This window comes from Agrilus planipennis, unplaced genomic scaffold (assembly GCF_000699045.2).
Source record: "Agrilus planipennis isolate EAB-ADULT unplaced genomic scaffold, Apla_2.0 scaffold217, whole genome shotgun sequence".
NCBI lineage: Eukaryota > Metazoa > Arthropoda > Insecta > Coleoptera > Buprestidae > Agrilus > Agrilus planipennis.
The window spans coordinates 58,904-76,324 of NW_020438944.1; the positions used below are offsets into that span (position 1 = coordinate 58,904).

General features: G+C 34.2%; 1 protein-coding gene across 1 annotated transcript in view; it reads right to left on the minus strand.

The window, feature by feature from the left end:
- LOC112904507 (aquaporin AQPAn.G-like) overlaps nucleotides 1–17,421 on the minus strand; it is a gene marked incomplete in the record, with an annotated part of 89,162 nt that overhangs the window by 48,594 nt on the left and 23,147 nt on the right. The window contains 1 exon segment of the mRNA XM_025974639.1: nucleotides 4,901–5,091. Within this exon segment, the coding sequence (XP_025830424.1) occupies nucleotides 4,901–5,091 (191 nt within the window).

Sequence of the window (17,421 nt, forward strand, 5' to 3'; positions counted from 1 at the left end):
CACGTAAGTCTGGGTAGCATATAAAATAGCAAGTGGTCTGTATTCTGTCGAAACTGTCAGACACGGATCGCGATTTCGATCTTATTGGATCTCATCAGCGCGTCGCAGACAGCTCCGACAGAACACAGACCAACTTTTACCTGCTGTCTTAACAGCGCGTTTTAGAAAATACCACAAATGGCGCGGTAAACGCCATCTGTAGTACGATGCTACCTTTTGGGATTACGTATGCTCCAACAAGGTCCATTTAAATATATGGATATCTACTTGCTGAAACGAATCCCGGCGTAGCTAACCTCAACGTGATAGGCGCGTTACCGTAACCGAATAAAATAATTCGAAGTGGTCTGTATTCTGTCGAAACTGCCAGGCGTAGATCGCGATTTCGATCTTTTTGGAACCCATCAGCGCGTCACAGACGCGTCTGGCAGTTTCGACAGAATACAGACCACTTCGAATTATTTTCTTCGATTACGGTAACGTGCCTTATCACGTTAAGGTTAGCTATGCCGGGATTCGTTTCAGCAAGTAGATATCCATATATTTAAATGGACCTTGTTGGAGCATACGTAATCCTAAAATGTAGCATCGTACCACAGATGGCGTTTACCGCGCCATTTGTGGTATTTTCTCAGGGTAGCATAATTGGGAGTCCTACTGTAGATGTGTCCATATTATTTTCCTTTTATTGCGAATCATAAAATCAATAAACATATGCTTATTGTTATGCCCAAAACGGTCGCGAACTTGGTGACAACGTTTTTGTGGTAATGTCTTTAGGATGAGGCATAATTATTGCTAAATTTATTATCCCAAGCAACATTAACATAATGTTTATTAATTTGTTACAGAGGTAATTAAGACTTTCCAGTATGTAGGTAGCTATTGAATACCTATATGATGAAAATCACGCATTGAAGAAACTTGAGACACGTGATCTATGATTAGGAACTTTTACATAAGAGAAAGTACATTAATAAGAAAAGTAAAAATTTGTGCATAAAAGCTGTTTTTTTTTGCTTCAGCAAGCAACTTTGTAACAAAAAATAGTTGGCATGACTGGCAAGCAAGCGAACGTAGAACACGATATACTTATACAAGATAATTAGTTCTAAGTGTTGAATAACTTGATAGTCATAGTTTCGGAATCTTCCTGTCTTGATAATTAATTCCCTGTTAGAATTAATTCTCCAACGTTTTGCAGGTAACTATAACAAGCAACCTCAGAGACTATTCCTGAGTCGGATTTCGAAAAATTATTTAGACAAAAGGATTTTATGATCACTGCCGTCATGCCCGAAAAATAATTTTCTATTGTTATGTAGTAGGTCAATTGTTAGTCGTCGTTGTTAATGGTGCATTTAACAACAGACGCTGCTATCCTGTCTGATGGTTCCATGATTTTTCATCCCCCGACATAATATCACCGGACAAAATGTCCCCGACAAAATATCCCCGGACAAAATATCCCCGTGACAAAATGTCCCCGTGACAGTATATCTCCAGACTAAATATCCCTAGACAAAATATCCCCCCACCCTAAAAATCGCTATAAGAAATTTTTTCCAATACTTTATTCAACCTAACCTAACCCTGTCAAACTTGCGCCATGCTACCTTGCCGTACATTCCCTTCCTTACCAACCACACCTCACATGATCAAACATAATACAATCCAACCCAAGTCAAGCCAGCGCAACCTAACCTAACCTAATCTAACCTAACACGGTCAAACTTGCGCCATGCCACCTTATCGTACGTTCCATTCCTTACAGTAGCCTAACGCGACCCAAAAAACCTTCCACGTCCCTCATCGGCATATCCCCGGCGGATTTAGCGGATTTGTAGTGTATTCTAAACAAATAATTGTTATTGTATCAAAGAATATAAAGTAAATTTAAGTAGTTTATAATAACTATTGGAACCATGGACAAATCATGGAACCAATATATATGCTATTATATTTATTTGATTATCGATTTNTCCAACCCAAGTCAATCCAGCGCAACCTTACCTAACCTAACCTAACTTGCGCCATGCCACCTTATCATACGTTCCCCGTCCCTCATCGGGATATTCCCGGCGGATTTAGCCGATCGTATATGAATTTTATATTATTTATTGGAGTATCGGTTCGATAATTTATTATCGCGGCTTTTGTTCGGTGATATTAAGTCTGGAGATATTTTGTCACGGGGATATTTTGTCTAGGGATATTTTGTCACGGGGATATTTTGTCAGGGATATTTTGTCCGGGGACATTTTGTCGGGGGATCAAAATGCCTGATACGCTGTCTGATATCTACGACCCTGGAGCGAAATATTGGCTCTGACAATTTTATGAGCGCTTCACATTTCAATTTTTAATTAAAACTTCCCATTAAATGACAACATCCTGGATATGGGAGGTGGGTGGGTTAGTTAGTTCTATCCTTTAGTTAGGGATTTTTATAGTCAGCCATTTCCAGAAAGGGTTTCTAACGAGGAGATAGATAGCTACAATTTAAATTACAAACAAAGCCATAGGTATTCAGACTACAGATGGTGTTTAGCACGCTGTTTGTAGTAATTCATAAAGGCAACAGGCAGAGTTGGGCTGTGCTCTATCAGAGCTATCTCCGACGTGCTCATGAGACCCAAGAAGGTTGAAAACGCAGTCAGCGTCTAAGAATTTCGAATACTAATTACTGCATGAACTTTTTGTTTTGTATGATTATGTGCCTATCGCGTAGGGCTAGCTACTCTATGGATTTAGGTCAGAAAGCTGATATCCTTATGAACTGTTGTGCATTTTTGAATTCCTCTAAATGTAGCGACATGTGTACTACAGATGGTGTTTACCACGCTTTTTGTAATAATTCGCCATGATAATTGATGATGACTCCATTACAAATGCACGTACCCTGAAGCTACCTTGGACCGAAGCAATGCTTATCGGTGGTACAAAATGTTTTCAGAGGGCCAAGAAGATGTGAACGACGAAGAGCGTGCCAGACGCCCGAGCGTGTCGACAACAGACGAAAATATTGATGAAGTGAAGAAAATAGTATTGGCCAATCTTTAAATTATCGTTAGAGAAGTGACTGAGGATCTAAACATATCGATTTTTACCAGTGATTTGGACCGAGAAATTCGTACCAAAATTGCTCAATTTCGACCAAAAACAGAATTGGATTAACATTGCTAAGGAGCTGTTGGACTGTCCGCGACTATCCAAATTTACTCCAGAGGGTCATAACTGGTGACGAATCATGGGTTTATGGTTATGACATCACTCAATGGAAGCTGTCGCACGAGCCAAGACCAAGAAAGCGCGTCAAGTTAGGTCGAATGTGAAGGTTTTGCTTACAGGATTCTTCGATTGCAGGGACGTGGTGCATGATGAGTTCTTGGCACATGGTAGAACGGTATAATAAGGTATATCACCTGCGAGTTATGCGCAATTTGCGAGAAGCAATCCGCTAGAAATGCCTGGATTTGTGGAAGAACAAAAATTGGCTTTTGCACCGTGATAAGGTTAGTGCTCACACATACCAAGCGTGTACGCGAATTCTTGGCCGAAAACAATACACTAATAATGCCGCAGCTACCGTGTTCCCCAGATTTGACCCCCTGTGAATTTTTCTTGTTCCCGAAACTGAAGAGGCCCATGAAACGACGACGCTACGCTACGACTGAGGAGATAAAGACGGCATCGAAGGAGAACCTGAACAAGATCACAAAAAAAATGATTTTTTGAAGTGCTCCGAGGATTGGAAAAAACGTTGGCACAAGTGTATAATATCTGGTGGGGGTAACTTTGAAGGGGATACAATAGACATTCATGAATAAATAAATAATTTTTGAAAAAACACAAAATTTGCGACACTTTTTGAATAGACCTCGTATATAAACGTGATGCCACCCTTTCACAATTGCATACAACACAATATCCCTAGTATATTGCACATTAAATGGGTAGAATTTAATTGCGATCGTCTGAAACCAGATATAAAACTGCTGTAAAACAATTTTCTTTGTGAAAGCAATACTTTTCCTTATTAACAACAGCTGTTGGATATTGAGAACACCACAATGTTATAATCATAATAATTAGCGTCGCCTTGTGAGCATTCATTGAAAAATAGTTCATAACGGACTTAAGAAAGTAAGTTGAAATACGTATATTAACAAATAATGTAATAGCACCTCTTATCGTTAGTTGGAAAAAGACTTCATTTTTAATTGCTGCATGTCAAAGTAAGCAAATCCTTATCAAAACAAGACAAATTATAGTTTTTGTAATCGGAAAGGATTATGATGAAGACAAATTAAGGTGCCATTCCAGAATCATTACGAAGACTCAAAATTCAAAATGAAAATAAAAGCGGACTTAGGAAGAAGTTTTTGTTATTTAAAAATTTCGTTGTTGATGGGATATTAGTTTTAACGAATTGTATCTGCGGTTTTGGCCACGTGAAACTATTTCTAATTGTTTACAACAAATACAAAGTACTACCCGTTTTATCTCCTTTAGGGGGTGGGATTTTAAGACAGTCCTTCCTTAGTGTTTCCTTAAATTACCCACTTAAAAAATATTATCTCCCAATTTCAAATCTCTATGTCCGCGGGTTTTGGTTCCTCCATCGCTTCTTTTCTTCTTTTTAGGGATAGAATTTCAAGAAAATCCCTCTTGATTTCACCTTAATACATATAGACTCTTCACGGTTTCGTTAATAAACGACAACGAAAAACCATTTGTAATTATTTCGAATTCACTTTTTAGAAGAATTTCACATTTATTATTTGAAATAGAAAATTGTTTGATACGTCAAATTGATTGTCCCTAACAACTCTATATCACACCTCAGTTCAATTTATAGTCATCCTGTCTAAGGAAGTAAACTGCTGTAAGGACTTACCTGAGCCAAAGTTGCGACGGTTAGACCAAAGGTTAGTGCAATCTGTACAGTAGAGGGGGTGTCACCATAATCGATGCAAGATCCACAACCAATAAGGACAAGAAATAACGTCCCTATGAATTCGGCAGCAAGCATACGCCATATGTCACGGTCTTCTTTGATCTCGTTGAAACCAATCAAGCTACCCATGTCTGTAACAATTGAAAAATTGGTTATTATCAATTTGCTAAGACATTCATGACTAATACAACATATATACTGTTCGTTTCAAGAAGTTAGAGATATGCCCCTTCCCTTTATTAGGATGCGCCCTAGCATAATTCCAAATTCAATCATATATGTCTGCGGAGCTCATTTCTCCGCCGATCATCGAGCGAGAACTAGACAAAAGTGTACAGTACCATTTGCAAAATTATTTAAACTGCCTCGTTAAAATTTAAGAATATGCTTTATTTAAAAGCATATTTAGCCAAAAATAATAACAAGTGAATTAAGTTAACGTTCTACACACCTATAAAACTTTTGCTTTGTTTTCTATTGTTAATTTATATACATTTTTGTTTTAAGAAATTGCTAAACATTTTCGTCTAGTACTGTACAGTTCTAGCCGATCTCCTAAGACCGCCCATCGAGAGCTCTGCTCGTTCAAGCTTGTTCCAACTATTTGTGTCTTGCTCACACCTAGTGTGTATTCTTTCTATCTTCGCGCAGATTTCTTGGAGGTCACAATTCTAACAAATTGAAATGGACTGTATGTATTATTTGGTTCAGGCTTTCGCGGCCATCATTAATGTTGTTGGGCTTTCCGGCCGTCGTCTTTCAAGATTTATCCTCAGGGTCCTGAGGATAAACCTTGAAAGGATCTTGAGAATAAACCTTGAAAGACGACCCCGATGAACTTTTTGTTAGCTAGCTACTTTGTCGATTTAGTTCAGCAAGTTGATATCCTTATGGACTGTTGAGCATTTTTGAATTCCACTAAGGGTAGCAATATGTTTACTACGATTAACAGTTTTGAATGTATGATCTATGACTATTATCTTGGATGTATTTTGAGCGAAGTAGACAATTAAAATTAAGTCAGATATATTTAATCAATCAACGGTTATATAATAGAATGATAATACACATAGATAGTACTGGATTCAGATATATATCCATTCTGAGAGATAAGCATCAACAGTTGATTAAATATGAACGATTATTTTTTAATTCCTTATTGTACATTATATGTCAGTCAATTCTCTTTTAAATAATGACAAACGGCGCAGAGGCTTTTAGAAAATAATGACTCGGCTAGTTGTAAAATACAGAAATAGATGGCAAAATTTTATATTATAACTGATAAATTCGAACTTATATAATGTAACAGTAAAAATTATTACGACAATAATCGCTATGCTCATGTTGTCTTTGTCATCATAACCTATAAAAGCCCTATGCATAAGGCATAAAAAATAAAACTAATAAAAAAGCAAGTGAAATAAACAAAATAAAACTAGGAGGAAGTTGTGGCAGAATATTCTTTTTTGTAAAAAGGTCACTAGTGGTTACCATTCACTTCCTATTTTAGTTGTTATTGTTTCGTATTTGTTGGTGGGTTTCAATGTGTCTGGTGTTATAACTGCACAACAATAACCTTCTTTGTTATGTGACATCCGAATCATTAAACATTGTGGCGTGTTGATATAACAGAGCAAAAGTTCAGAACTTCCTTTTTTGAAATGAGCATACCGCACATTTTACGTCAGGCACGTTCGTCTTATTTATAGAATAAACGAATTTTTCAGCTTTCTAAACCCATTTACCTATTGAGGATGAACAATTACTACTCTCCATTACATAATTTCTGATCTTTACAAGGAATAAAGTTAAATTGTAGCCAGATGGTTTAAAATAAAATTACAGCACGCACTCTATTACCTAAAGTTTGACTGGCACACAAGAAGAAAATATATAGAATCAATAATTTAACCAGAAACAAATGATTCGAAAAAGTATAACCTAATAAATGGTAGAAAATGCAACGGTTCGCTGCGCAATGGGTGACTGCGCAGCGCTGTACGAGTGCGAAACATGGACGGTGGTGCGGCGGAAGAGAAAATGTTGGAAGCAGTCGAAATGTGGTGTTACAAGCGAATAATAAGGTTACCGTGGATAGAGAAAATTAGAAATGAAGAGGTATTGGAAAGAATAGGAGAATAGAGGACTCTATAGAAGTCAATAAAAAATAGGCGAGATAGCTTGGTAGGACACCTTCTCAGGCATAAAGATCTAGTCAGAGACATATTAGAGACAGAAACAGGAGTTAAGAGGAGTAGATGCAGATCTATTTTAGATTACTGTTCACTAATAGTTAAGGATGTAGGATGTTAAAGATTTAGGGAAATGCGAAGATTAGCTCAGGATAGGAAGGAGTGGAGGTGCGTGTCCAACCAGTTTTAGGACTGACGACCTTGATGATGATGAAAAAAAAGTGAACATTTCTTTCTAAGAGAAGAATACATTAAAATTGCTTCAAATAGTTTAACTCATAAATCCAACCGAAGCAATAGTTTTTCGTTTAGTTTTGGGTTTTTGTTGTCGTCTTTCATATTCCGCCCTGGTTTTAGTCTTGGTCTTGTTTGTACGGTCTTGCTAGTATAAGAATTAAGAAAAAGAAGATTTACTATATTAGATCTTATCGATAATGTATTATTATCCAGTTCTCCAATAAGTAAGAAGCAAATTTCTACAGATGGAGTTTACTACTTTCTGAAGTTATTTTTATTGTTTTGTAGATGTTCACCAGACCGCGAACGTGTAATTTTCTATTGTCGGATGAATTGCAAACGGAAAAAACAAAGTCAAATGTTTTTTTTTGCTTTTTACGGTGTACATTATTGTTGTTTTCAATTATCTATCTACTACGATTAATTATCAGTCAGGATTGAGTCTGTTGTCTTTTAAAGCAACGCGGATAAAGCATTTCGAACGGAAATGATGCACCATACAAGCATGAATTACACTTTATTATTATTATTATTATTATGTAATAGATAATTGACAATAGATTAGCTACTTGTTGCAAGCAAGGTCAGAAATGTACGGAATTCAAACTTCTTTAAATTACTACCTATAAATATGAGCTCATTACGCTTCGCGGTTAAATTATTTTTATGTAAGTACTTCCTGTATTGTTTAAGACGAAGATTGTCCCGAAGGATTATATTTTGAAATATTTGGCTAAATAATTGTCATTACTTCTAAATAGTCAAACATACAACACTTGTTTTTCAGTGGTCAAAGAGTTTCAGACACATGCGACCAAATGTAATGAAAAATATCTAGTGGATCAATTTCTAACTAGTATTTGTATGGGTGAGGCTTTTGTCAGTGTGAAAAACTATATAGGGTGCTTCTGAAATAAGCGGCAAGTGTTACGAGAATTGCATGGTGAGTAAAGCAGCATAGTTAAAGGGCAAAAAGAACCTTAAAAGAAACAGAATAAGCTGCAATCCAAAGCCGGCCCTGGGTGTGAATTCACAACATACAGGGAAATTTAGACAACTAAGCAGCTGCATGTATGGAGAATTTAAGCAGCGACGGTTCTGGAACGCGTAATATTAACAGCCTATTACTACGCCACTACACATAAGAATGTTTAGACATCCATTACCATAAAAATTATTTGAATTTTAGTTTGTTCATTGCTAATAATAATAATATATAATAATATAAATAATAATGTTAACAAAATAAAGTAAAAATTAATATTACGTAAACATTAACAGATAAGTTAATACCCTCTGGATTACCTTCTTTTATGAGTAGTTCGGCAATCCTCCCATTAGAAAAAAATAGTTACAACACCAGTAAACATACATACATACGCAAGTACAATACAAAAATTATTTCATCATAGTCATGCAAAAACGTTCTGCATTTCGCCTACTTCATTTGCAGCGAACACACACTGTCGTGCAAATCATTAGCGTTTTGCACTGGTGTTTAACACACGTGCTATTTCATGTAAAGTGAAGTGAATTTAGATCAGGATTACGCGCCAACCAAAGTACATGACCCGTACGCCCAGTCCGGCGTCTAGAAAAATATTCGTCTAGAAAGAACTCACACTTTGGTCAATGCAACAATACTATCGTACACTGACCTACGAACTGAAACACTGACCTACTGCCAATGACTTCGACAAACTACATACACACAGGTCTATAATGTTAAAGGAAGAAGAAACTACTCCAGGCTGTCGGTAACATTAACATCGTCAATCACATTTAATCGCATGTAACAAATAACAAACAGTGCGTGAGTTACAAAAATACAAAAGACATACAACAGGGATGCTGCGAAGTAGAGGCTCATTGAATGCAGCGTTGCAATGTCGCATTTGTTAGAGTGATCCTACCAGGGCCGGACTGGCCTTTTCAAATACGTTTTTCTCGAAAACAGTGAACCTTTGGACCACCAAACATTTATTTAATTTTCTTGTTTTGTAGTATTCTATCATCTCCTGCAAGCTTGCTATTTATTTCTATATAAATGGATTATTACTAACAAAAACTTAAAATTTTATTGTTCATTTATCATCTGTTAATTACTATTAATAATAACTGAAAATGTTGTTGTTATAAGTATTACGATATTAATCAGGTCGGCTCGTGAATATTGATCATACAGGTGTTACTGGCGGAAGATACGATAGACAATAGTAGAAACATAACATTATAAAGTGTAATGAATTAATTTATGGAATATGGATCAATAAATCTAAGTGAAAGCTGAAAGTAGACAGTTGTTAAGTAAATGTCCCTGTTTATGTCCAGATCATTGTTAAATAGTACAATAATTACATCTTAAAATTACTAGTGCAGGATTTTCAATAACATTTGTGCAATAATTATTATTGTAATTATATATTAAATAGTTACATTAACTGTATAATAGTAAAATAAAAAAAAGAGTGAACGATTACCTTGACTTGGTTTTTAATAAAAATTCATGAAAACGAAATTGAAGTTTTCATTTTCTAATCGTATGTGATCACTGCCAAATTACCATTGAATTATTGAGATATCGAACCTTGATAGGAGTTTAACAACGTATTTATGAATATATTGGGTAGGTCTTGGAGAGAAAAGATTACTTCCTCATATTTCGAAACCTCCAATACCAGTTACTTTCCGAAAAGCTTTTACCGCGTTTGGCAATTATAGCCGGAAAATGAAAACAATTTAAATCGGGTCTAAGTTTTCTGAAAGCGTATAATTTATTTTTAACACTTTAATCACATCTAATTATAATTTCACACATTTTAACTTCAACTGTATATTTAAAATTTGGAATGTTAACAACTTTCACATTCATTTTGAATCCAATGATAAATTGGTTATTAAGGTAGTCTTGCCGGGATTTCAATAACAAAATGAGTAACTAAATACAAATTTATAAAATAACAATTTTTATATTTTTAAATTCGTATCAGAAATTTTGATACTATCGTTAATAAGGTAGTTCGTAANGGTCGAGCCATCTTTATCGAACAGAAGTAAAGAAGTCACTTCCATACTCCCGAACGGTTAATTTAAAAATTCCAAATGGATTGTTAAAGGTGTATGCTTTGAGCATGTTTCTGTAAGGGTGCGAAACGTGGAAGGCGAATCAGGCGCTAATAAAAAAGTTAAAAGTGTTTGAAATGTGGTGTTATAGGCGGATGACGAAGACAACGTAAATAGAGAATGTTAGGGATGAGGAGATATTAGAAAGAGTAAGAAAACAGAGGACTCTACCGAAGTCAATAAGAAATAGGCGAAGTGGGTTGGTAGGACATCTTCTTAGACACGAAGGGCTAGTTAAAGAAATACTACAAGCAGATGAAGGAGTTAAGTTGGGCAGTGGTAGACCTACACCAGATTACTGCTCACAAATAATTAGGGATGCGAAGATTAACTGAGGAATACTAAAAAACGGACAGAAAGATATACGAGTGATCCTATAAGGGTTCCGTTTTTCATTCGGACGTACGGAACAAACTTAAGATTGTAGTTGAAAGTAGTGTTGATGGATTTACCATGTTATGTATTTGAAGTATTTTTTGTATCTTTTTCAAAATTTTAGGTTCAGTAGTTTCGAAGATAAGGTGGGGGAATTTCAGTATTTATCTATTTTCTTAAATAACATTAAAACTATTTATTTTAAAATGATAAAAAAACATATTTTGATACCGTGTATAGTGAAGGTAACAAATAAGAGGTGTTAGAGAGAATAGGAGAACAGAGGATTCTATGGAAGTCAATAAGAAATAGGCGAGATAGGTTGTAGCTCTAGTCAGAAACATATTAGAGACAGAAGCAGGAGTTAAGAGCAGTAGAGATAGGGCTAGATTAGATTACTGTTCACAAATAGTTAAGGATGTGGGATGTCCTAGTTTTAGGGAAATGCGAAAATTAACTTAGGATAGGAAAGAGTGGGCGTGCATGTCCAACAAGTCTTAGGACTGACGACCTTATGATGATGATATTTGAGACCCTTACAACAAACCCTTTTGTTAGATATATCATATCCTAAAAGGGACCATCATGTTCAAATTCACTGTGACAGACAGACAGACAGGCACACGAGTGATCCTGTAGGGGTTCCCTTTTTATGCACGGAACCCTTTAAAGAAGAATATTTTTCTAGAAATTTCGATTATGAGACCCAAGAGAACTTTTATGTTTAATGCAAAAAAGTGCTGAATTCAGAAGTAACCAACAAACCGCAACATTCGTTTTTTTTAGTTCCTTAGCAAAAAGTGCATTTTAAGAAGTTTATTTTTAGCGCAAAATTATTATAAGCAGTCAGTATGATGTAATTTTATCAAACCATATTTATCATTATTTTCGGACAAATTAAAAAAATATATATGAAATACAAATCTAACCCGGATTTAAGAAAAATTTAGATTCCTGTTTCGTATTACTGTTTAAATATAGCGTTTTATGCAGTATTAGTTACAACAAAAAGATTTATATACAATATGAAAATGTCAGGTTTTCACACGAAAGATGAATAAATCTAAAATCGCATAAAATTAAAAAATTCTTGCGTCAATTTTTATTGCTTATTATTAATCATTACAACAACATATTGAATAACAAAGATATAAATGGTATCAGGGAACCATATTTATAAATATGTCTGCAAGTTTTTGTTTCGTGTTTCAAGTTTCCGATTTCAATGTCATACGGGTTCCGAATTTCTATACTTATAAGGCTTAGAAGTAGTAACGTACTTAACGGGTGGCAGGAGGGGTATTGCCGCCAGGGATTCTAACAAAAAGGCCCAAGGCTCCCATTCATTCATTAATTGCAGAGAAGATTAAATTTCAAGAGTTTACTGTATGAATTGGTCCTTTTCTTTACCTAGTTTAATTTCAGAAAAAAGAGCTCTATATGGCTCAATGATGCATTTCAACTAGATATGGGCTGGATACCCAGTTTGAATTCAGTAACTGACAGATCTGGCAATTTTTTTAGGATTCGGCTGGATACTGGGTAATACTACCAGAGAAAAAAAGAAAATCCAACACCAGCAATAATCATTTATGTATAACAAAAGTCTACTTAACGAAAGTTCAGAAATTGGTAATTGAGATTCTATTGGGATATGTTGTTTGTTCGAATTTGTATTATTTATTGATTAACATATTAAATTATTTGTTATTTCGATATAGTTATTGTGTTCACTTTTTCTGGTGAACAAGAATATGACAAGTATGACCGAGCGGTTACAATTTCTATTGCTTGTTGGTATACTAGATTTTGATTAACGATATTTTATTAATATGATTTTGTCACCATGCAGATTAAGGATGTTTGGGAGGTACAATCGGAGACAAGAGTACATAAAATTAGAAATTCGTGATTAATTAGGTTTTGCAGCATGCCATGAGGTAAATAAATACTATGTATACTAAAAAAAAGTATACGGTTTGAGAGAAAATTTTGAAATTTGACAAAAAACTTTGAATAAAATAAAAAATAACGAATAATATGGAAAATTTTTAACTGACTTTTGGCAGTGAATATGCCTTGATTTCAACTTCGAAACAAAAAAATATTTAGTTTCAATCTTTATTAATAATGAGCGTAAAACTTTTTAATATGTTTAAATAATAATTAAAACTTTAAAATNAATTCCGGAATATTAATCAAGTTATTAGCAATACAACGCTATCTAGTACCTATTGCTACCAGTAAGTATCAGTAGATGGCAATACGCTGCCAATAACTTGATATTTTGTACATCAAAACATATACGGAGACAATTTAATTTGGACGGTGAGTTGTCGAGACTACTTATGGTGTGCTGATGAGAACTAATATGTTCGAAGTTGCGATTTCCATTCGGTAGTTTTGATAAATTCTGATCAAGACCGTAATTTTCCGCGCGATAACAGTTTTAGTGACCTTATAAACAACGCGCGAACAAGTCGTAATTACCCATTCTTATTAATTGCGAGTATGCAAATAATTTGTTAATGAGATTTTGTAAGCTTGCACATTTTTAAACGTTTCAACCTAGAGCATTTGTTTATTGTTATTATGAATTAAATATTGGTTAGTAAACCAGTTTATAATGAATGCATTTTAATTTCATTTCACCTACCTTAACCCTCTCGTTTAAAATTTCATGGTGTAATGTTTAATCGACTTTTTGAACGGAACTTAATGTGGAACGGGACGCTGGTGAGGGTAGAATTTAATGGAAAACCCGCCAGAAAAAAGACATAAATCACTAACAGTGGTGGTATTGGCAAAATTACTATCCGATGCATCTTTAATTTCAACAGCATTTAAGATATTATAAGTCTTAAGAAACGAAGGCACGTATGATGATTTCGTGATGAAAGTGAAAAACAAATGGAAAGAAATAGGCGAGCAAGATGTTGATTTTTCTTATGCTAGACAATGGAAACTCAAGAAAATGTTTGATGAAATTGTTGATTGGAAACACATGAAAAAGTTTTGGATACAAAAAGTAGCTAATTACAACAACAAGCATCAGGATTTCGACTAATAACCGACGTTTTCGGTTTTTTTGATGCCTGGGAATTTGAAAGATCTAGGAGAAGATGATTTACAAATTAGTGTTACCACTTTAGTGAAGAAATACTCAGAACTTTTCACCGCAGATTTAGCATGAACTGGTCAGTTTCACTGACGTATATTTTCCAGAAAATCGTGATTTCTCGAACGACATTCCATTGTATTATTTGTTATTATTGGAAACAATATAATGCGCAGTTTACCTGAGTATTGCAGTTTATGTAGGTTGTTTTTGACATTGCTTATAGATTCAGCTAGTGCTGAATGAGTCGAAAGTTGTTTAAAAATTGTTAAAGTACTTAGGTACAATTTATAATTTTTGTACCATTTACTTTGAAAAATTCGACCGACACTCAATTTGGATTCTGCAATGAAAGTTTTAACTGAACAAATGGTTAGATGAAAGTTTAAAGTTACATGATTCAATTTTGCTGTATTCAAAAATTTACAACAACATAAGATCGTCAGTCTTAAGACTGGTTGGACATGCATCTCCCTCCTTCCTATCCTGAGCTAATCTTCGCATTTTCCTTAAAATTACAATTTATAAAAAATAATCGTTCGACAACATAGAAGTTCTAATTATTGAATGCGACTCGACCCTGCGCTATCCTTTGCTTTATATCTTTACTACTCCTTACGTCCTTCCTAGGTACCTAAAATCGGCCACTTCGTCTAATTTTCGTCGCCTATCTTTATATTCGCTCTTTCCCTACTTTTTCTTCCCTTGCATACCAGTATTTTAGTTTTACTTTTATTTATTTTCATACAATACTGTTTTGTCAGTACCGCATCCATTTTATTTAATGCTACCTCTAACTCCTCCTTACTAGATGCGACTACTGCTATATTAAAAATTGCCGACCTTCTCAAATTTTGTTTTCATGAGAATCAAGTTGAGAAGTCGGTACTATGGAATTTGGATTCATACAATGATATGGAAATAAATAATGAAACAATTGATTATACAAGTAAATCATGAATCAAAGTCCATTTTGCCAATTCTTACACTGCAATGCTTTTCTTTACATCTATTTCTACTTATTTTGTTTTAATTAGTAATAAAAATTCCTTGTAGTCACTTAGGTATGCACTTATAAAACATCAACATCTGTTATTAACAATAGCAGTTGTAGTGCCGATTCGTACGTGCATAAGTCATCGAAAACAATAAAAACTATACGACAGTAATTAATTAAATTTAATTGTTAGATACTTTATTGGTTTTCTAATTAAAAATGAAGTATGTTTAATTTGCACACGCAGTCTACTTTATAACAGGTCCAATACAAAACGATTCCGAATTTTTTTAATTAATTTTGAGATTATGACGTAATTGAAGGATAATAATAACTAAAGAAATCAAAACTGCAATGGTAAGGATAAGTTTGAAATTGCAAGGTTATGGACGATGCACAGGTTATATATGTTACCGGAAATGTATGAAATCTGGGAAATGTATACGATTCCTAGGAAATATATACAATTGCGAGGCTATTTAGGAAATGTATAAAATATTGTTTCAAAGATTTCTAAAGTGAAACTTCTTTGGGCTCGATGAGAGTAAAATCTCAAGGCAATGAAACGATACGTTTTGCAACGTTTTGTCCCAGTCTTGTTTTACCCATCACTAAAAGTGCTAATTCAAGACCAAAGACAAAGGCCATAATAGTATTGCTTTGGTCTTGCTTTGGTCATCATCTCATAACGGTATGACTTCTAAATAAATTAATATAAAAACACAATTTGTTTTTAAATGTTCGTAAAAGAGTTCTAGAGTATCTTGGGAATGGCGTGATAGACTAAAGTTGTGTTAAAATGAACAATTCCGGAATATTAATCAAGTTATTAGCAATACAACGCTATCTAGTACCTATTGCTACCAGTAAGTATCAGTAGATGGCAATACGCTGCCAATAACTTGATATTTTGTACATCAAAACATATACGGAGACAATTTAATTTGGACGGTGAGTTGTCGAGACTACTTATGGTGTGCTGATGAGAACTAATATGTTCGAAGTTGCGATTTCCATTCGGTAGTTTTGATAAATTCTGATCAAGACCGTAATTTTCCGCGCGATAACAGTTTTAGTGACCTTATAAACAACGCGCGAACAAGTCGTAATTACCCATTCTTATTAATTGCGAGTATGCAAATAATTTGTTAATGAGATTTTGTAAGCTTGCACATTTTTAAACGTTTCAACCTAGAGCATTTGTTTATTGTTATTATGAATTAAATATTGGTTAGTAAACCAGTTTATAATGAATGCATTTTAATTTCATTTCACTGCGAATTGTTAAACGGATTCTAAATAAAGTACACAAAAGAAAAAAAAAGAAAGCAGTTTGCTCACAAATAAAATTCATGGCAAACAACCTGACAACAATGCGTAATTTAGCACATAATACGTAAAAGAACAAATAAATAATTGACTTAATGTCAGTTCAACGGGGTCTGTTTTGTATTGGAATGTCGAGGAAAGTTTTAATTTAAATGAAACAGTTTTCTTGTTTCTAAATCTAAATACTCGATAATTTTGTAACAAAAAAGTTTTCTTTTCGAATTGATTACTTTCCTACCATATCCCTACTGAAAGAATCACATTTATTTTATTTTCAAAATAACTTGAATTAATGTGTTAGTACTTTAAAATAGATCAACTCATTTTTTCTGGTAGCAACCCTGTACATTCCTAACGGTAGATATCAAATGCTACCTTTATATGAGTAAAGCAAACAGTAGCAATTGTTGACAATTTATTGTACTATCATTAAGTGATAATGCACTTGACATGTTGTAAATGATACACTAGATAACAAGATACATTTATATATATTAACATTTAATGTAGAACAAGATGATAAAGGAAATAAAAGTTGTCATACTGTAGTTTGTTTTATAAATTGGTTCTAATGATGTAACACTATAAACATGTGTATCTACTGATAATAAATGAGAAAAGGTTAACAGGTATATCTAAAGGTACAAGTTCATGCGCTAAAGGAAGTTATTGGTAAAGGTCTAGATAAAGGGATCGAAAGAGGAGGTCTCCCCCACCACTGTACCATAAAAAGTTCGTGGCGCTCTCAACCCCATAAAAAGTTATAGGGGTTCGAAGTTAATAAATATGCCAATTTTTATGCATTTCTAGGCATGTAAATATTTCTATAATCATTCTTAAACAATATTCAAAGGTAAAACGAATGAAAAATACATAAAAATATTGAGAAAGTTATATAAAACATTATTTAAATAGCTTTATCAATAGGGTAGGTTAGGTTAGGTTATCGGGTTTTGTTCAAGTGACCACCCTCTTTCGATCCCCCACCTCCACCCGCTTGAAAATATTTTTTTTATTGAATTTTATTTGAATTATAGTGTATGAAAATTGTCAAAATAATCAACTTTCAACCCCCATAACTTTTTAT